The sequence below is a fragment of the Lipotes vexillifer genome, unplaced genomic scaffold (assembly GCF_000442215.2).
Source record: "Lipotes vexillifer unplaced genomic scaffold, Lipotes_vexillifer_v1.1 scaffold90, whole genome shotgun sequence".
Classification (NCBI taxonomy): Eukaryota; Metazoa; Chordata; class Mammalia; order Artiodactyla; family Lipotidae; genus Lipotes; species Lipotes vexillifer.
Window position 1 is genome coordinate 5,651,475 of NW_006782310.1, and position 22,590 is coordinate 5,674,064.

At 36.3% G+C, this 22,590-nt stretch overlaps 1 protein-coding gene across 1 annotated transcript in view; it reads left to right on the forward strand.

The window, feature by feature from the left end:
* KIAA1328 (KIAA1328 ortholog) overlaps positions 1–22,590 on the forward strand; it is a 382,563-nt gene that overhangs the window by 44,050 nt on the left and 315,923 nt on the right. The window contains exon 5 of the mRNA XM_007455220.1: positions 6,040–6,155. Within this exon, the coding sequence (XP_007455282.1) occupies positions 6,040–6,155 (116 nt within the window). The remainder of the gene's footprint in view (positions 1–6,039; positions 6,156–22,590) is intronic.

A 22,590-nucleotide genomic window follows, 5' to 3' on the forward strand; every position in this document is an offset into this window, starting at 1 on the left:
CCTTTTAAATTGGGTTGTCTTTTTTAATTTAATATTTATTTATTTATTGGCTGCATTGGGTCTTTGTTGCTGTGTTCAGGCTTTCTGTAGTTGCGGCGAGTGGGGGCTACTCTTCGTTGTGGTGCACAGGCTTCTTGTTGCAGTGGCTTCTCATTGCGGAGCACAGGTTCTAGGCATGCGGGCTTCAGTAGTTGTGACACCCAGGCTCAGTAGTTGTGGCACGTGGGCTCTAGAGTGCAGGCTCAGTAGTTGCGGCAACACAGGCTTAGTTGTTCCACGGCATGTGGGGTCTTCCTGGACCAGGGGTTGAACCTGTGTCCCCTGCATTGGCAGGGGGATTCTTAACCACTGTGCCACCAGGGAAGTCCGGGTTGTATTTTTATTGTCGAGTTCTCAGTGTTCTTTATATATTCCATTTACAAGTCCTTTATCAGATATATTATTTGCAAAAATTGATCCCATTCTGTGCATTTTTTTTTCACTTTCTTGATGGTGTCATTTTGAAGCACAAATGTTTTTAAATTTTGATGAAGTCCAATTTATTTTTTTTGTTGTTGCTTGTGTTTTTGGTGTCATATCTATGAAACCATTGCCTAATTCAAGGTTGTGAAGATTTATGCCTATGTTTTCTTTCAGGAGTTTATAGTTTTATGTCTCATATCTTGGTCTTTAATTCATTTAGAGTTAATTTTTGTAAATGCTGTGAGTTATAGGGGCCCAACTTTATTCTTTTGCATGTGGATAGCAAGTTCTCCCTGCACTGCATGTTGAAAAGACTGTTCTTTCCCTTTGATTTTCTTGTTACCCTGGTTGAAAAATCAGTTTATTATAAAAATGAGTGTTTATTTATGTTTAATTCATCTATATGTCTGTTTTTATGCCAGTACCACACTCTTGATTATTGTAGTTTTGTAGTAGGTTTTAAAATTGGCAAGGGTGAGATCCCCATCTTTTTCTCCTTTTTCAGGAATATTTTAGGTTATCTGAGTCCCTTTCATTTCCATATGAGTTTTAGGATTGGATCAATTTGTTAATTTCTGCAAATAAACCTGCTGAGATTTTAATAGAGATTGAGTTGACTCTGAAGATCAGTGTGGGGAGTACTGCCATCTTAACAATATTAAGTCTTCCAGTCATGAACATGGAATGTCTTTCCATTAATACAGGTGTTTAATTTCTTTCGACAATGTTTTTATAGTTTTCAGTGTACAGGTCTTGCTTCTTCTGTTGAATTTATTCCTTTGTATTTTATTTTTCTTGATGCAGACGTACATGGAATTGTTTCCTTAATTTCTTTTGGGGGTTGTTCACTATCATTGTATAAACATATAGTTGACTTTTGTATATTAATCTTTTATCCTGTAACCTTGCTGAACTCCTTTATTAGTTGTAATAGTTTTTAAGTGGATTTTTTGATTTTCTGTGTACAAAATTGTGTCACGTAAAATAGAGATGGTTTGACTTCTTTCTTTAGAATCTAGATACCTTTTATTTCTTTTCCCTACCTAATTGCCCTGACTATAATCTCTAATACAAAGTTGACTTGCAGTGGCGAGAGCAGACATCGTTTACTTGTTTGTGATCACAGGGGCAAAGCACTTAGTCTTTCACCATTAAATATGGTATTAGATGTGGGTTTTTCGTAGATGGCTTTTTTCAGGTTGAGGAAGTTTCCTTTTCTTCCTATTTACTGAGGTTTGTTTTTTTTTTAATCATGAATCATTGTTGGAGTTTTTTTCAAACCCTTTTCTGCATCTATTTAGATGATCATTTGGTTTTTGTCCTTTATTTTATTGATATGGTATATTACATTAATTGATGTTTGATTATTAAACCAACTTTTCATTCCTCGGTTAAATCCCAGTTAGGCATGATGTATAATCCTTTTTTTTTTTTTTTTTTTTTAATGTTCCTGGATTGTGCTTGCTGGTATTTTGTTGAGGATTTTTGCATCTACATTCATTTGCTGTTGTTTTGTAGTTCTTAGAGCTCTTTTGACATAGATTGCTGTGTTTCTCGTTTCTTAAAGCACCTGTGTTCCTTTAGACAGTACATTTTAAATTACAGTCAAATGTTAAAATTTGTAAAGAGGGCATTAAGATGATTTCACTGCCATATATATATATATATTTGTATAAATATATTTTTTTAATGATGAAAGCTCTTCTTTTTCACCATGCATTTGATTTTCTTGTTACCCTTTCTTAAAAGCAATTTAAGTAAATGTTACCCATTTACTTAAAAACAATATATCCCTTTCTGTCTGCTAGATGTCCTGTGAAATCTAGGACATCTAATCTCTCTAAATCTTATCCACTAAGTTAATATTGAGAATTTATAGAATGCTACCAGCATTCTCTGCTTCCAAATGTGAGATATCAATCAGGGAAAGAAATTTATCTGGTTGACCATTGGTGAGCTCTAACTAATTCTCTTTGGGATAGAAGCTTCGTTGCCTTGACCTTGTCTTTCACATTAGAAAGACATTTCTGGAGTACCTAGAAGAACATTGGGGATATGTAAAGCCTTAAAATAAATCTCTTCCTAGAACATTAGTTTTACTAAAAAGTTTAGAATAGATGGGTATGGGGAAACTTTTTATATTAAAACAGAAAAGATTGTTTTATGGAGAAAAATACAGAATGTGCAGGGATGTTTAAGCTAAAACATAAGCCTTCAAGGAAACTCAGGTTTTTTGCCACGGTTTTCAGCCGAACCACCCAACTCTAAGTGTATGAATTATCATTCCTTGTTAGATAAGAGTACAGTTTGTGGGCATAATTGAGAAATACTCTGAGATGTTAAATAAATGCTGAAATGATTATTTCTTTATGAACAGACTATTGTCCTCCTTGTAAATAATTAACAAACCAACACTGGGAATATCCTCTTGACCAGAGTTTTCAACTTTTCTATCCTATTAGTCAAATATTTCCCTTTTTTGTGTTTACAGTCTCATTTTGTTAACTAGCTTATTTCTGTACTCTAAATGAGATAGAGGATTAGGTATTTTTATGTTACTTTGTGGTCTGAGAATGCTTTGATAAAAAATGTAGATCATGATACCAGATAATTTCTCATACATACACCTCATGGGAAATATTATTGAACATAAATTAAACAGGAAGACATATTTCAGAGTGGATATAAAATCTTGAGTTTGTTTTATTGTCAAGTCCTTTGCATTTAAAGGCTGTATTAATATACTTGCTCCTATTAACTATGCTAATAGGCCACAGAGAAGCCATGCATATCTTTAGATAGGCCTATAGAAAGTGTTGCCTTTTGTGCTTAACACAGCTTGTTAAGTTTATAGCCTTCCAGAGCATAATAATTGCTAACGGGTAGTCTAATCATAGCAGCGTAACAGAAAAGATTTTCTTTTTTTTTTTTTAAAAAAAGCCCTGTTTAAATAGTGTAGCAACAAAATTTTCAAATATCTCTAGAAACTAAATTTAGGAAACAGTGGTTCTTCTGGATAGAGCACTTTAAGTTTTGGGAGAAGCTCATCATAGCCACTGGCATTATTGAATATATGTACAAGGATTTTTTGCCGTCAGTGATCCCTAGAGTTTTCATGGATTTTCTTCAGGTTTGACAAAGGGAGTAAGTAAATGCTGGGGTATATGTTCTGACCTGGCAGTCTCTAGACATACTTTCTTCATTTACTTTAACGTTAGGTAAATGTGGTAGTGTACTTTGTTGTTACTGTTTTTATGACCTTGGAAGCCTTGCTTTCTTGAACAAACAAATCTTTGGGTCATTCCTCATATTTATTTGGCTTTTATGAATGGAATTGAAATGACAGGGGCCATTGTGAGGTTCCTTTCAGATATCCCATAACTGGATAAACCTACTGTGATTATTTTTTCCTATAGTAGGCATTCAGTTAATATTTTTAAATAATTAAATGAAAATAAATCTTCTCTTATCTGCTTATGGATTTTCCTCTTCAGTCTCATCTTTAAGATTTGACCAATCTAAACAGGGAGAGAATTTGCCACATATTTTCTCACCTTGACAGTGTTTATTCTCTCCTTACAATATATAGCATTACCTATTTCATCTTTCTTTTATGCATAATCCTACAGATTCATCACTTCTTTTGTTTTACGTTAACCTCATGAGAAATTTTGCATCGTTACACTTTTTAATATTTCTCTTGTCATCCTCTTCCACTGCCTCTTTCATCCTATGGCTGTAGCTTTTGCATAGATTACAGTATTGTATGCCTTGTACCCTGACCAGATGTTTGTTAACTTCTTTCTTATTTCTTTACAAATGCTCTCCATATTTGTAAAGGACATATATATAGTTCCAGTATGTTTATAGTATAGTAAAGGAAATTATAGAACTTAAGCTGGAAGGAATTTTTTAAATTGTCTAGCCTTTTTTGTTTATGAGTGGGAGTAATGATGCCCAGAGAAATAAGCATGCTTTGCCACAGTCACCATATGTATGTGGTTTTCTGATTTACAGTTTGGGGGTGTACTTGATCTGGAACAGTTTCCTAGCAAAGGTGTTTCAGAAGCCGGTTGATAGATTAAAGAGGAGCGATTTGGATGATAGAATGAATTAATGGTTCAAATTTTTGACAATTTTAGAAAAAACTTAAGAGGCAGTGGGGAATTACTGTGAAAGATGTTAGCATAAATGTGGTTGAGGATAATGACAAGAAAAGTGAAGGCATTGTAAAAAGATGGCAACAAGGGAGCAGGCTAACCTGAGACCAGATTATAAATCCTCTACGTATGTGTATATTTGTTCTTCGTTTAGTTGTGTGGATTCCTTGTAATTGTATCAGTATTAGAGATCATGCTTGTAGAAAGAAGGTCCTGAGTCCCATACATGAGCCTAGTAGTATGCTAAATGTAAATACTAGGAGTTGGGAAAATGATTTGAATGTCATGATAAGCAAGAAAAAATAAAGCTATTTTTTGAACATTACTATATGCCATGCACTTTCACACAAATTAATTTAAAGACAAGATGCAGTCAACTCTTGAACATTCAAAATTCTAATTTTCATTCTGTTATTTCATTGATCGTAATATCTCCACCAGAAAGCTAGCAACAAAGGAAAGGCTGTGGAGTTCATGTTATTCAGAAATTGCTCTGGTGGAGTACAGGTGTGGGAGGAAATAAATTTAGATGCTCAAAGAAAAGATTTAGCTTCCCTGTGGATTTCACTAACACATATCCCTGTGTGATCTTATAGAATAAAATGTGTTGTACTCTTTGGAGAATTAATCACCAGTGACAGAAATTCAGAGCCAACATCTCTGTTCACAGAGTAACATGAAAATTAGGGTTGTCATTTTAAGGTAAGTTTTAATGTTGTTTAGGTTTTTTCCCCCCTCTGTGCTCTTATCAGAAACCACCCATTTTTGATAGGATTGAGTTGGAATACCTTTCAGAGTTAAGCATTAAAGATACATATTTTTGGTCAGTGTTTTTTACTTTATAACCCCTTTTTGAACTAAGAATAAATGTGCAAACGTTTTTTTATCTTAATGCCATTTAAAAATTCCAGTCCAGTTATTTATATGCTACTGAAGATTGCAGGGTATTAGTACCAGGAAAAAGTAAAATCACCTATGTATGTTTAATGCAATATTTAAGCAGTATATATGTTGTTTATTTTATTGACAGGATTTAAATAGAAGTATGAAAAAGATCTAAATCAAAATAAATTGTGCCTTATTTGATAATGAGGAGGTGAAACCTTTGTTTTAAAAATTGGATATTTTTCTGTCTTGGATCATAATTGGGAACCCATAAAGTATAGGACTTTCCATATTTAAGACAATTCTGATTATTGCAAAAATTCTTGATGTAAAAACCACATGCATATTTTATTACAAAGGTGTGGAATATTGCCTTGTGAAAGGTTAATTTTTAAAAATTCAAAAAACATAAAGTATCCCTGAAGAAACCAGCATACCTCTGGAATAAATCTAGTTTTCGTAAACCACAGCTGTAGGCACGTATTTTATTTTATTCTCATGGGCATTTTCTTTTCACTTGTATTTCTTTCAGAGTAAGTGAGGAAAAGGAAGTAACAGAAGAAAGACTCAAAGCTGAGCAGGAATCATTTGAGAAGAAGATCAGGCAGTTGGAAGAACAGAATGAACTGATCATAAAAGAAAGGGAAGATATCCTTTTTGAAAGTCCTCTTTTTTAACATGCAGAAAGTTTGACTCTTTCATGAAGAAAATGTAAACTCCAGAGAAAATTCTTTTAATTTATAACAGAGAGTAAATCTGCATGGGCTGCCACTTTTAGGCAATAAGAACAACACTTAACAGCATGTGTTGTTGCTTCCTTTGTGCTTGATACAGTCGTCCAGCTGTTCCACTGCTGCTCTTATACTGTGGAGCACACATTTGTCAATTCAAAGAGACAATAAGAAATTTGGGCATTAAAATGTAGTGTTGGAACTTTATTAAATTCCGTTCCACTACTGTAATTGAGCCTGAACCCTCTTTGTCTTTGGTATTCTTTCTAGCTAAAGCTTTGACAGTTCTAAGGAATTCTATTCTGAAATCATAAAAATAAAAAAAATCCGTTGTAACTTATAGATGTTGTAATTGATAAATGTTTATACTGCAACATAGTACTACCAAATTATTCTCATGAAAGAGAAAACTATTGGGTTTAGAATTAGAGAGAGGGTTATGTGTGTGTGAGTGTAAATATGTATAATTTCATTATTTGTAAGAAAGTAAAATTAAAAATGGTGTTTTAACTTAAGAATTGTACTTTAAGGGATATGTGAGTTGAAATAAGCATATTTCTGAAGTTTGTTTTGACTGGGTAGATACTTATCTTTGGGTGTTTTTTGCAGTGACATTGGTATGAAAGAGAAATGACTGTCCCTAAAGTTAGGATGCTGGATCTGCCAGCTAAAGGAGTATGTGAATGCTTAAAGGAACGATTGTCCTTATTGTCAGTAGCATCATTTACTTGATTTTTTTTTTTTGATGTTGACCATTTTTTAAGTCTTTATTGAATTTGTTACAGTATTGCTTCTGTTTTATGTTTTGTTTTTTTGGCCCCAAGGCACGTGGGATCTTAGCTCCCCGACCAGACCAGGGATTGAACCCGCGCCCCCTGCATTGGAAAGTAAAATCTTAACCACTGGACCACCAGGGAAGTCCCCCATTTACTTGATTTTAATAATTTTTTTGAAGATTCTTTCAGTGTCAAAAATGATCATGTATTGACAGTAACTCTACCTTTGTGAAAACCAGGGAAATAGAAGCATAAACATAAATTAATTCACTGGAAAAAAAAGCACAAAAAATAACTATAAAAATTGAGTTCTGAACTTGTATTTCTCAAACAGTAGGAGTGCGTGACTGCAAATTAATAGAATCAGAATTCTCGGATTTGATTTGTGGAGTAGAACATTTGTTCGTTTTATGGGCCCCACAGTTTGAAAGGAGTACTTTTTCAATTTTTTTTAATATATTTCTTTAGCATTTGAATAATCATCTTGGGACTTCTCTTTTCTTTGCTTTCATTGACTTTATTGCGCTGGGTTGTCAACTCTCAGGCTATGCCCCCACCTCTGTGATTTTCTTCTTGCTACTTTTCTCTCGGTTAGAATAGCACTGTTTAGTCAGAATTCACATCTGTGCTCAGCCAGTGTTAGTCTTTCTCTTTGCAAAAGGAATAGTGACTCAGGACCCTAGTACTTTCAAGAAAAGGTGGACTAGGAATGCTTTTACTTGTAACAGAAGTTCACTTTACAGGGTCTATTTCTTTGCACATAACAATTCTGGAGATAAGTGGCCTCTGGCATTGGTTCAGTGGCTTAAAGTTTTCAGTACTGGGTCTGTACAGTTCTCTTAGCTTCTTCTAATGGTTGCAGGATTCCAGGTTTTGAGATGGTTGCTCCAATTCCACGTATTACATTTGCATTAAGGCAGAAAGAAAGGGAAAGGAAGACGTTATAGTAGTTGTGACTCCCTGTCCTTTTTCAAAATACATAAAATCTTTCTCAGGGCATTTCCCTCCATGATGCCCCCCAGCAGTCTTTCATGAGATATTTATTGTCCTGAACTTTATCACATGGGCATGCTAATCTGCAAGGGAGGCTGAGGAAGTGAGCATTTAGCTTATCCAATTTAGACAGTGGGAGGCAGCAGGGAAGGGGATTGGAAATGAAGTCAGCCTCCAACTCTGGTAGCAGAAGTAGGGGAAATTGAAGTCACTGTTTTAAAAAAATTTTTTTAATTTTCATTTTTCTGGCTGCTCCATGCAGCATGTGGGATCTTAGTTCCCCAACCAGGAATCGAACCCATGCCCCCTGCATTGGGAGCACGGAGTCTTAACCACTGGACCGCCAGGGAAGTCCCTGAAATCACTTTTTAAATACAGAGGAGGTGGTGATACCTTGATCTCCCCGGAACAAGATAAATAAATAAATAAATATTATGTCAAGTGGAATTGGGGTGAGTTGGAGAAATAAAGTGAGAGAAGGAGGAGGTAGCAGACAATTTAGAAATCCTGGCCACAGTTAGGGTGCGACCTTGTTTATCTGTATGCTTAACAAAAATGTGTGGCTGTCTGATAAAGCAGAATTTAACTTTGGTGGACTATTACATTTAGCACTCTTCTGGATCAAGATTAATTGTATTTAGTGTTGAAGCAGTCTAAACTCAGCATGGTTATGGACAGAATTGTTTCTTCTATCAGGATGAATATTAAGATACCCCCAGGTGATTGTAGTGACACAGTTTTTCCTGTTTTCTTAGCACATAGGTCAGCAAACTACTGCCATGGGCCAGATCTATCAGGGTGCCAGCTAAGTGCAGCCACACATATTCATTTATGTATCTTCTGTGGCTGTTCTTGCGCTACAGCTGCAAGTGGTGCAGTTGCAACAAAGACCCTGTGGCCTACATAGCCCGAAATATTTACTATCTGGCCCTCAGCAGAAAAGTTTGCTTGCCCCCATCTACCTTATAAGATTAAAGTAAAGGAAAAGGCAGGTAAATAAGTCAATGACTTAGACATGTGTTGTAGTTAGACCTATTTTGCATTTGGTATAAAAGGATTTGATTTGAGCATTTATTATTATTATTGTGAGTGAAGATTGGAGCAAATATTAGACCATGTTCAAAAATTAAAATGGTTTAGTTAGTATAATTGGTTTAAGATTTTTTGAATCACCTAAAGATAAGTGGTATTTGGGGCTTCCCTGGTGGCGCAGTGGTTGAGAGTCCGCCTGCCGATGCAGGGGACATGGGTTCGTGCCCCAGTCCGGGAAGATCCCACATGCCGCGGAGCGGCTGGGCCCGTGAGCCATGGCCGCTGAGCCTGCGCATCTGGAGGCTGTGCTCTGCAACGGGAGGGCCCACAGCAGTGAGGGGCCCGCGTAACGCCAAAAAAAAAAGGTGTATTTGTAGAACTTGTCAAAGAAAAGAGAATGGAAGATATGATTAAAAAACAGTGACATCCATGGTTTTTATTCCAAGTAGACTGCTCAAGTACAAATCTCTTTTACCAGTATAAACTTGTCAAAGGATAATATAGATGATTTTACAGTACATAAAACTCTGTAAAACTTAGAAACATAAAACAAGGATATGATTTAAAACAATACAGTTTTAAGTACAGATATATTAACCTCTCGTACATGAATGATTCAGACTCATATGCATGAAATCAGATAATTTCAAATTATTTTAAAGCCTGTTTCTGTGTGAGGAACTATATGGATTCTGATTTTTGGCATTTTAAAGGTGTGTTATCCTAATTTATGGGTTTTTTGTTTTAAAAGTGCTAATAACAGGATTTATTGATCAACTATACGAACCCAGACCAGTCCAGTCCCTTAGTCGAAAAGAGTAAAAATATTTTACATATTTGCATTCGGATCAGGCTTTTGAAGGATTTGTTCTTACACGAAATAGAGAATTTATTACTAAAACATAAAAATCCTTGGTAGTTTTCAGTCTTTCAACAAAGAAAGCTTATTTCTTGAAAAATTAACTATGTAAATGAATATGCCACTTACAAAGTCAAGCAATCTGATGAACCTAGTTGATTTTTGCAGAGAGAGAGAGAAATATGTCCAATAGGAATAATTCTAAAACATGTTAGCATGTAATAGTATAAGACACAGAGGATGTAGCCATTACAAAAGTTGATTAATGTTTGAGCTGATTGTATTTCCAGAACATAGGTCTCAGGTCAGGATGGTATCAAAAGCTTACAGAAGGAAAGTAAAGTTTGATATTTTCTGATTTCACTGTTTTAACTGACAGAGCAAGGGAAGTGACAGAGAAGAAAGCACAATGGGCTTTAGAGTCAAAATTGTTTCAGCACTGCCTAGCTGTCTGACCTTGGGAATGCCACTGAACTTTTCTAAGTCTCTTTTTTCATCTTTAATATATGGATAGCTAATAGTGCCTTTTTTGCAGGCTTGTTGAAATTTGGCAGACTCTTTACATTGTGTGTAAAGAATCTAGCAGTGTTTCATACTTTGGGACACTGAAAAAAAGATAGCAATTCTCGTTATTACTACTATTAATATGGATGAGGGATGAGTTGACTAGCTTCTCTGTTTCTCGCTTTTGTGCCTTTCTTCAGTGGGGTTTTGATGGTTTTCATTAGGTTAAGCAGGTGCTTAGGCTGCTTAGAGGCCCAGTAGGAGAGTGAAATTATCTGTTCTCTGCTTTATCTTCCATTTCTATGAAAGAGGAAACCTTTCTGCATCATATATACCAGTTAGGTGCTCATTGAGAACAAACCAGGTCTTTCTTTCCTCTCCCAGAAACCAGACTGACAGAAGTGTTTGTTTTTTTCTCCTTCTGGCCTGTTTCCATTGTCTCTCTGATTGAGACTTAGTAAATTGAAGAGGTTTAGAGATACTTAGAGCTTAGATGCTCAAGCCCATTGCATCAGAGTTTGTTTTAGAAACCTTGCTCTAGGAAGAAAGAATTTTAAAGGAACCAACCTTAACCTTTTTGAGGAATGTTTTAGAATGAGCCAAAGGTCTCAGTATGTCTGTGCTGAAATTAGACTAGAGAAAATTCACAAGAATTTTATCTAATTATGTAAAAAGAAATCATTTGTTCAAATAGCAATAATACTTCAGAGGTATTCAAAGCTTTCTATTTAACTACATACATCTCTGCTACATGAGCCGAACTACCACGATCTGATAGACTTTTACCAAGAATAGGAAGCATACTGTAGGAAGCTCTATCATAGATCTGGATGCAGTGGTCTTGGGTGGGTAGGCAGGGTGGGAAAAGATAGTAAATAGAAATAAGTTTCATGAGAAAGGAAATGAATTTCAAAAGAAAGGGTACGGGGCTTCCCTGGTGGCGCAATGCTTGAGAGTCCGCCTGCCGATGCAGGAGACGCGGGTTCGTGCCCCGTTTCGGGAGGATCCCACATGCCGCGGAGCGGCTGGGCCCGTGAGCCATGGCCGCTGGGCCTGCGCGTCCGGAGCCTGTGCTCCGCAAATGGGAGAGGCCACAACAGTGAGAGGCCCGCATAACGCAAGAAAAAAAAAAATTTTTTATTTTGTTTTTAAAAATTGTGGTAAAAGATACAGAACATAAACATTTACCATCTTAACTGTTTTTAAGTGTATAGTTCAGTGGCATTAAGTACATTTATATTCTGGAGCAACTGTTGTCACCATCCATCTCCAGAACTTTTTTTCATCCTCCAAAATGTAATCTCTGCACTTATTAAACAAAAACTCACCATTCCCTTCTCTCAGGCACCTGATAACCAGTGTTATACTTTCTGTCTCTAAGAATTTGACTACTCTATTCCTCATATAAGTGGAATCATACAGTATTTGTCCTGTTGTGACTGGCTTTTTTCACTTAGCATAGTGTCTTCGAGATTCATCCGTGTTGTACCACGTGTCAGTATTTCCTTCCATTTTAAGGCTGAATAATGTTCCTTTGTATGTGTATACCACATTTTCTTTATCCATTCATCTGTGGATGGACACTTGGGTTGCTTCCATCTTTTATATTACATTTGTTATTGTGAGTGATGCTGCTTTGAACATGAGTATACGGTTATATTCTTCTATAGCGTTTTGTGCTTTTCCTTCAGGTCTTGTGTGTTTATTCATTTACTCTCTAATCCTCCAGTAAACTTTAAGACATATAACAAGAACTGTTAACTGTTTTAAAAAAAAAAAAAAAAAGAAAGGGTACGTCTTCCCTTTCTAATTAATCTTTCTGATCCTTCATAAGAAAAGGCAGGAGATTCTCCAGTCCTGGAAATAGTTTGGGGAGAATTAAAAATCTGAACTTAGTGAAGAAGCCTATAGGCAGAGGAGAGGGTATTGTGGTGTCTGGCAATGTGGTATATGAATATAGCAAAGTATGTTGCCCAACACCTTATTAGCCTTTTGGTTTTGAATAAATATTGGGTTTTTGTCTTTTTATGTTTACAAATTGAATTTTATGGTGGTAGGATATATTCTGTGCACTTGGATAGTCAGTTTATTCCGTTTAACAAGTACTAAGACAATATTGTTTTACTAATCTAATAACTATCTCTAGTACTGTAGAAGTTGTGCTTTGGGGGGCCATTTTATTTGCTCTGTGATGCTGTATAACTTAAGCAGGTTTTGGACCATTATTATTGTATATTATCCTGTAATGTCATTATAAATCATAATAACAGATTAAATAACCCTTTACATTTGTATTTCAAAGAAATAAGCATGCTTAAGGAAAGAACTAGTTATTACTAGTATTATTGTTGCCTAAGCTGTTCTTTTTTTTTTTTAAGTTATTTATTTATTTATTTTTGGTTGTGTTGGGTCTTCGTTGCTGCGTGCAGGCTTTCTCTAGTTGCGGTGAGCGGGGGCTACTCTTTGTCGCAGTGCATGGGCTTCTCATTGTGGTGGCTTCTCTTGTTGCGGAGCACAGGCTCTAGAACGCAGGCTTCAGTAGTTGTGGTGCATGGGCTTAGTTGCTCTGTGGCATGTGGGACCTTCCCGGACCAGGGCTTGAACCCATGTCCCCTGCATTGGCAGGCGGACTCCCAACCACTGCGCCACCAGGGAAGTCCCTTTAAGCTGTTCTTAAAGATTATGTTGTTCTCTTAAAAATACTTAGATTTTAATGCTAACTGAAGGGAGAAATTGATGATAAATGCTTGCAGAAAGTAAAAAATATTTATTAAAATTTTATCTATATACAACTTCATTTCAATAAGCCTTTAGGGTTTGAGTTACTCTGTGGTAGTGAGTTATATTTACACTTTACTTTTCTGGAACTCATCCAAGAATAAGAATAAAAAGAAGTACTCCTCACCTGCTCTGGGCCCCTATATATGGACTTTTCTTATATGAAAATTCCTGAGGCTGTCACATGTATAATAATAAGCTCATTATCTGGTATCTAGTTTGTAAGTCCATTGCAGATTAGAAGTAGAAAATTAGAAGTAGGGAATGGAGCTACAGTGAGAATATTGAAGCTGACAGGAGAGTCACTATTAAAAAATGACATAAAAACTGAAAATGCACAGCAGTCTAGAGCTTCTCCCCACCTAGATACATCTCAAGGCCATCATATATTAAATGAAGCACAGTACTTAACACTTGTAATGATGATTCTGAGGCATCAAAATAATGCTAAATTGCTTTTATCCCATTCTCTTTTCTTGGTACTTCTGGTACTTCTGTTAGTAAGACATCTTACATTTGTGTGCTGGTTTTCTATTTACAGAGCACTTTCACTTATACTTTTTAATCTTCACAATAACTTGATCAAGTTAGGTGAGGCAGATACTCATATCCTTATTTTACAGATAAAAATGTAGGACTGGAGAGGTAACTGAAACAGCCCATTGCAGAGTTAAGAGTGAAATCTTTTGACACCACCTGTCTTTACACCAAATTATTTCTGCAGCAGTGAATGATACAAATATCAATAAGCCTTACTTTTCTAACCTGCTTTATATTTAAAGCACAATTTTATCAAAAAATTAGATTTTACAGTGCTTTTTATCCAAAGTTGATTTAAAAAAATGGAAGGGGGGAGCGTTACTTAACAGAGTGTAACCTAATTATCCAGAAGTCCAGGTATGTAGAATGTTCCTGAGATTGACTTGTATTTTGGCTTTTCTATTCAGTCACCAAGTCTTTATCATTTTTCCCTCTGAAATGTTATTCTGAACCCATTGTCTTTTTTTTTTTAATTTTTATTGGGGTATAATTGATTTACAATGTTGTGTTAGTTTCAGATGTACAGCAAAGTGAATCTGTTGGACATATTCATATATCCACTCTTTTTTTTTTTTTTTTTTTTTTTTTTTTTGTGGTACGCGGGCCTCTCACGGTTGTGGCCTCTCGCGCTGCAGAGCACAGGCTCCAGACGCGCAGGCCCAGCGGCCATGGCTCACGGGCCCAGCCGCTCCGTGGCATGTGGGATCTCCCGGACCGGGGCACGAACCCATGTCCCCTGCATCGGCAGGCGGACTCTCAACTGCTGCGCCACCAGGGAAGCCCAGGAACATGTTTGAAAGGGGGAACTAGGTGATTTTTCTTGAAATTGCACTGGCACAGCAAGCATATTTCTTTGTACGATATGCTTCCGGACCGGGGCACGACCCCTTGTCCCCTGCATCGGCAGGCGGACTCCCAACCACTGCGCCACCAGGGAAGCCCCCACTCTTTTTTAGCTTCTTTTCCCATATAGGCCATTACAGAGTATTGAGTAGCGTTCCCTGTGGTATACAGTAGGTCCTTATTAGTTATATATTTTATATATAGTAGTGTATTTTATATGTGTCAATCCCAATCTTCCAATTTTACCCTCCCCCTGCTTACTCCCCAGTAACCATAAGTTTATTTTTCACATCTGTCACTCTGTTTCTGTTCTGTAGATAAGTTCATTTGTAGCCTTTATTTTAGATTTCACATGTGATATCATATATTTGTCTCTCTCTGTCTGACTTACTTCACTCAGCGTGAGAATCTGTAGGTTCATCCATATTGCTGCAAATGGCATTATTTTGTTCTTTTTTTATGGCTGAATAATATACCGTTGTATATATGGATGAAGAGGTTGCGAACCCATTGTCTTTTGCTGTTTTCACTGACACTTCACTGCATTCCTGTGTAGTATCCTTTTGCCCATCTCCATTATCTACAGCCACCCTTTGATTGACTTCATTTCATCACTGTTGCCAGATTAATCTTTCTTGAGGACTATTTTTATCACATCACTTGTCTTTTTAATAACTTGCCTTGGCTTCTTATGGCCTAAAATATCAAATGCATGTTCTTAATTTTGACGTTTAAGCCCTCCGTTACTGATATCACATAACACATATGACCTTCATTTTTATGACTCCCTTGTGTGGTACCTACATACTAGGTAGGAAAAATTCATTAGTTTTTCCTACTTATTACAGTTTATTTCTATTTGTCATTGTTCCTTTCGCTAGTTTTCTTTGAGACTTCAGGACATTTTTCTGAAATTTTTTTAACAGTATTTGACTCTTAGAACTCTTCAAGCATTCATACCTATACCAACTGCCCTAACTTGTGCATCTTGTGCTTCCTTGGGCAACTGTAGTGCTCTTTCAGTAGTACTGGATTTTGAATGAGAAAATTTACATCAGTCTTGGATCAGTTAATTTATACCTTTGTGACTTTACACAGTCATTGAACGCAAGACCGTGTCAATTTCATTTTAGAAGAATAAGCCAATTTAGTTGCTTTAGACTTGAGTAGTAGAGAAAGTGAAGGCTGTGAAGAAAAGGAGATATTATCTAGCCAAAGGGTATCTATATTTGAAGAAATGTTTTTTGTTTTGTTTTAAGGCTGGAAAAGAATGTTGAGTATATTTATATGTTGAAACAAATGTGCTAGGAAATGATTAAGATCTGCTTTCCATCTCATAGTACCGTTTCTGATTTTTAGTTTTTCTTCTGTGGAAATGAAACAAGTCTTAAAGAAATCGTGATAAATATATCTAACTCTTAAGCTTAGATGTTTTGGAGTATTAAGATATAAGATTGTGCTTTTCAACCACTTTGCCCTCTATTCTGGGCTTAGCAAGGTTCATTTGTTTACCTATGTATGTGTTTGTTATTTTAGTGTTTGCTATGGACTGAATTGTGTCCCTCCAAAATTCGTGTGTTGAAGCCCTAACACCTCCCTCCTTCCCCTGATGTAACTATCTGGAGAAGGGTTTTTAGGAGGTGATTAAGGTTAAATGAGGTCATGTGGATGAGTCCCTAAACCAATAGGACTGTGGCCTTATAAGAAGAGAAAGAGAGATCTCTCTCTCTCCCTCCCTTCTCTGCCTCCCCCACATGTGAGGACACAGTAGCCATCTGAAAGCCAGGAAGAGAGCTCTCACCAGAAACCAAATCCTTTGAGACCTTGATTGGACTTTCCAGCCTCTAGAACCATGAGAAAATAAATTTCTGTTTTAAGCCACCCAGTCTATGGTATTTTGTCAGCCTGAGCATATTTAGACAGTATTTAATATGTACTTAGTTCTTTGGTATTTTTATTCTGTGTATATGTTGAAAAAGCCTTTCAGTGTATCTGTAGAAGGGTAATGTTTCTAAATTTCTAAATAATTAGTGTGGTTTCAGATATCATTCTCTGATAGTTTTCCTTTATTTTTAGTCTCCTGGTTGGGTATTACTGAACTTTGAACACTAATTTTTAAAATATTATTTTGTATTTTTTAATGAGATTTGCTTTTAAGGATTTTTCTGCCTTATTTGAGATCCTTTTAATATCTGTGGTGTACCATTTTATAATAAAACAAATAGCTTTACTTTGCAGGTTTGGTTTTGAAAGTGTTTTGATTTCTTTGACTTGCTGAAGGCTGTAGATGTGGAGCCTGAGCACCCCCAGAGAGCAATTTCTGTGTTGCTTTATAGTAAGTGACACTGGAATTCAAATAGATGTGGATTGGGGCTTCTAAAATAGCCCTACCCTAGTAGCTAAAGTATTCACTTTGATGCCCACATGTAAATAAGCTAAGCAGACTGAAATTCAAAAAAATTTATTTTCTACATTTCTGTTTAACTAAATTTGTTTTTAGTAATAGTTCTGCACTGGATAAATGGTAGTTAGTCTGTTTAGCATAATTTAAAATTACTTTGGGAAGTTTCAACAGTTCTTGCCTGAAGAAATAGACTTTTGATAAATCAATTCCATAATAATTATTGTTGAGGAGAGTTCATTATTTCATTTAGCCTTTTACATTACTGATCTTCTTTAAAGGGCTGTTCTGACGTAATCTCTTCAGCTAAATCCATTTGCCAAATTTGTCTTAAGTGTTCTTAACCTCAGTATGGCCTTCACTTTTTTTTTTTTTTTTTTGCGGTACGCGGGCCTCTCACTGCTGTGGCCTCTCCCACTGCGGAGCACAGGCTCCGGACGCGCAGGCTCAGCGGCCATGGCTCACGGGCCCAGCCGCTCCGCGGCATGTGGGATATTCCCAGACCGGGGCACGAACCCGCGTTCCCTGCATCGGCAGGCGGACTCTCAACCACTGCGCCACCAGGGAAGCCCGGCCTTCACTTTTGAATAGTTAAATGATTCAGATGGTAATATTCTCACCTCGGTTATAGACTTATACAATAGCATTTCCTTTTTTATTTTTATACTTATGCCCAAGATTTTACATTTCCAACTCTAATTTTTCAGATGTAGTAAATCTAATTATGGTATAGTCATGTAATGACAAAAATTAACTGAATATCTGAAATGGATCTCCCTATAGATAAGATGGTAAGGATTGTCACCTTCTCCCAATTTCATTATCTTTTGTTAATACAGAAATCCCAGGCTGTTCAACTCTTTTCCTGAATGCTCAGGCTGGTGAAAAATGGAGAAAGAACCCTTCCTAACAGAAGTCTTACACATTCCTTGAATTTCTAAATAAATATGACCTAGAAAACTTAAATATCTAAAGATGATACTTGTTTATCTTCCAGTTGGTGTTCCAGTTGGTCAGTTTTTCTAATAGTAGTTATAATGTGTGTGTCTTATTTTTTGTCCATACCTTTAAAAGACCTTTATCTACACAAAGGCTGATAAACACAGGAAAAATGGCAACAGGCAAAGGAGAAAATAAGAAAGATGAAAGCAATAGAAAAGAAGGTTAGAAATAATAGAAATTACCCTAATGAGAAATTTGTACTAGAGAAAGTTTGACAGTTGAGAAGAGAGCCTAGGATATGGTGATAGAAGAGAATAGTTATTAGCTGAGTGCAGGGAAAAGTTGCCAGATAGCTACCTCTGTCTCACATAATAACCCCAAGGCATCCGTGTGCCAGGCTAAAAGCACAAGGACTAGTTTAACAGTCTAGAGGCAAAGGGAGTGAGAGGAGGTTTTAGTGTGATAGTAAGTGTAATCATTTAGAGATATCACAGCCTTTATAAGCATATTCTTCATATAGTGTTATACAGTAATTTGAGATGGAAGAGAAGTGCTTTTTGCTGCTAAGGCAGCTTTTTTATCTTTATTAAGTAAAAAATCTATATGAACAATTCTTTTGTAAACTTTTAGTTAATTAGCAATTGGGTGTCTCAGATATGACTTATCTCAATATGTGACATAATAAAAACACTGTAGTATTTTGGAAAGAACACGAAAATCATAAACTTGAAATCTTGACTTCGTTTTACCTTTAAATTAGCTATATGACCTTGGATAAACTAACCTCTGCAAGTCTGAATTTTATTGTATTTAACATGTTAATAATATCTGAACTGTTTACCACAAAAGGTGATCAAAACTGTAAAAGTTCTATAAAAATTTGAAGTCTACAAAAATATTTTCTCTCCCTGAAAAAGTTTACAACATACAAATGGATGTGAAGATATATTTGATAAAGCATTTTATTTTTATTCTTTATTATATTCCCTCACACATTTAAAATGTTATCATTTCAAGCATGCTGTGAATTTAAATAAGCCTCTTTTTGTACCAAAGCAAATGCTATTATAATTCTTTTTCAAGTTATCATATATTTTATTTTGTTTTTTATTAAAGTAATGTTGATTTATAACATTGTTTCATCTGTACAATATTATATTTCTACTTCTGTATACCCTACAATGTGCTCATCACCAAAAATTTGTTTTCTATTCATCACCATACAGTTGATCCCCTTTATCCATTTTGCCCTTCCCCCTACCCCCATGTAACCACTACTCTGTTCTCTGTATCTACATGTCTGTTTTTCTTTGGTCTGGTTTGTTCATTTATTTTATTCTTTGTTTATTAGTTTTTTATGTTCCACATATAAGCAACATTCCATGGTATTTTCCTTTCTCTGTCTTATTTCACTTAGCATAATACCCTCAGGGTCCATCGATGTTATTGCAGATGGCAAGATTTCATCTTTTTTATGGCTGAGTAGTATTCATATATATATATATATATATATATATATATATATATCTCATATCTTCTTTATTTATCTGTTCATGGGTACTTAGGTTGTTTCCATATCTTGGCTATTGTAAATAATGCTGAAATGGACAGGGGGGTGCAGATATCTTTTTGGATTAGTGTTTTCATATTCTTTGGATAAATACCCAGAAGTGGACTAGTGAATCATATGGTAGTTCTAATCTTAATTTTTTTTGAGGACTCTCCATACTGTCTTCCATAGTGGCTACACCAATTTACATTACCACTGACAGTTTATGAAGGTTCCCTTTTCTCCACATCCTCTCCAACACTTGTTATTTGATAGGGATTACATTGAATCCGTAGATTGCTTTAGGTAATGAGGACATTTGACAATGTTAATTCTTCCAAGCTAGGAGCATGGAATATCTTTGCATTTGTATGTGTCTTCTTCAGTTTCTTTCAATAATGTCATATAGTTTTCAGTGTACAAGTCTTTCACCCCTTGGCTAAAGTTATTCCTAGGTATTTTATTGTATTTGTTGCAGTTATAAATGGGATTGTTTTCTTAATTTCTCTCTCTGCTAGCTCATTATTGGCATATAGAAATGCAATGGATTTATGTTCCATTCTTTTCCTCTTCACCTTTTACGTTTTTGTTGTCTTAAATTATCCCTTTTTATGTTGTGGGTTTGTTACCAAATGGAGATAGCTATAGTTATTCTTTTACTTTCTTTTCTTCCCCTTTAACCTTTATACTATAACAAAGTGTTTAAAATCTATTCTGATAGATGCAATTTTCCAGTTTTGTCTATTTATCACCTGCTCCAAGTTTTGTATATTTTTTCCATTTTGTTTCTTGTAGAAGTGCTCCTGTCAACATCTCTTGTAAGACAGGTCGAGTGTTGATGACCTCCCTCAGCTTTTGTTTGTCTGGGAGAGTCTTTATTTCTCCTTCATATCTGAATGATAATTTTGCTGAATAGAGTGTTCTTGGGTGACAGGTTTTATATTTCAGTATTTTGAGAGTGTCATTTTACTCCCTCCTGGCCTGTAGGGTTTCTGCTAAGAAATCTGCTGATAGCCTAATAGGGGTTTCTTTGTAGGTTATCATCCTTTTTTCCCTGGCTGCCTTGAAAATTCTTTGTCATTGACTTCTGACAGTTTTTTTATATTTCTGGTAGAAGGTCTTTTTGCATTGAGGTAATTAAATGTTCTCTTAGCTTCATGGACTTGTATATCCAGTTTCTTTCCCGAGGCTGGGAGGTTCTCAGCTATAATTTCTTTAAATAAACTCTGCTCCCTTCTCCTTTTCTTCTCCTTCTGGGATACCCATTATCCTAATGTTGCCCTTTCTAAAAGAGATGAACAGCTCTCATAGGATTTCCTTATTTTTTTTTTTTACATCTTATTTCTCTTTCCTTTTCCACTTGTATCACTTCTATATTTCATCTTCCAGCTCACTAACTCTCTGTCATATAGTCTGCTCTATTTCCAGTGCTTTCTAATGCATTCTTAATGTTGTTTATTGTGTTGTTCAGCTTAAGAATTTGATTGATTCTTGTTTCTTTTTTAGAGTTTCAATCTCTTTGGTAAAGTATTCCACTTGTTAATTAATTGTATTCCTGAGCTCATTAAACTGCCTTTCTGAGTTTTCTAGTACCTTGCTGAGTTTTTTCATGGCAACTATTTTGAATTCTCTATCAGTTAGATTGCAATATTCCATGACTTGAAGTTTAGTTTCTGCAGAATTGTCATTTTCTTTTTGTGGTATATGGTGTTACTGTGGTTCTTCCTGTTGCTTGAATTGTTCCTCTGCCTGCTCATTTGAAGTTAAATGACAGGGTAAGAGTTAGTTTCCTTCCTTTTGTTTTCTGGTAGGTGGCACTATCACACAAGTTTTTGGCTTCTCTTACCTGCACTGCCTCTATATTTGAGAGTGGCACTTTCCGGCCTCTACCATCTCTGTAAGAGGTGTGGCTTCTTGCCTCCATTATTGCTTCTTGTGCCACCAGGGTTGTTGCTTCCTTGCTTCTTCCAGAGCCACTGTCATCCATCAGGATGGTGGGCTCTTTCCTTGTGTCTGGGATCCCCTGAGACACAGGCTACACTGTGGGGTGAGTGGTGCATTGGTGGGGGAACTGGGATTACACAGGCACCTCCACCGTGTTTGTTTTTGTAAGGTTTGTGCGTTCCACCACTGTGGATGGTGGGGCAGAGGCTGGGGTCATGGGCACCTCAGTATTGGAGAGGTAGGGTCCCAGGCCCCACTGCTGCTGCTGCCCAGGTTACCTGCAGTCATGGTCACTGGTGCCGTTTGGTGGCTGGAGTTGTGTGCACCGCCTTCCCTGCTGCTACTAGGTTCTCTGTAGCTGTGGGCTCTGCTGCCATGGTCAGAGGGCCAGGATTGCAAGCACCATCTCTGCTGTTCCCTTGGTTCTGCCTCCTCTATGTGTTTCAGCCCACCCACCTTTAGACGTACAGATGTGTGGAATTCTCCAGCATCCTGCTGTGTCGGGCAGCGGCACCTTTGATGAGTTGTGGTTGTATTACTGGTTGTAGATTAAAGTGGGGAGATGAAAGTGGTTTTTCATCCTGCCATGTTTCTGAAATCACTCTGTATAATAAATCTTTCAAAAATTATCTTTTCTTTCAGCTGCTGTCTTCTATTTGAAGTTTTTGTTGCTGTTGTTGTTTGCCTTTAGAGTTCTCATTCAGATTTCTGTTGCCCAAAGGGTGTCTAGGTTTCTAGTTTTTGAAGAGACAATATAGTTTTTGAAGCAAAATGTTTTTTGATTATATGAGTGAGCATGCTTTAAAATTTTTAAAGCAGTTTTAAGGAAGTTTTTTTGTTAAGAGAAATCAGGTAGGAATCGCTAAGGAATCTCATGCTGTTCTGGCAAGGTGTAGAAGAGATCACAAGGAAAGTAATAGAGAAACAAAGCTGAAAAGACTAGGATTAGATGGAAACTACTTAAGGATATTTTGTGAATCTGTGTCAAGATTAAGCTTCCTTGTATATAACAAGAAATGCCAAAGTTAACAGTAATCAAAACAGGATATATGTTTATTTAGTTTTCATGTAAAAGACATCTGAGTTTTGGCAATTTGAGGCAGATATGATGACTAGATTTTTGGGGAGCCACAACTTTTTTATCTTGGCATTCTAAGCTTCAGCCATCGTGTGCACATTCTAATCAGCAGG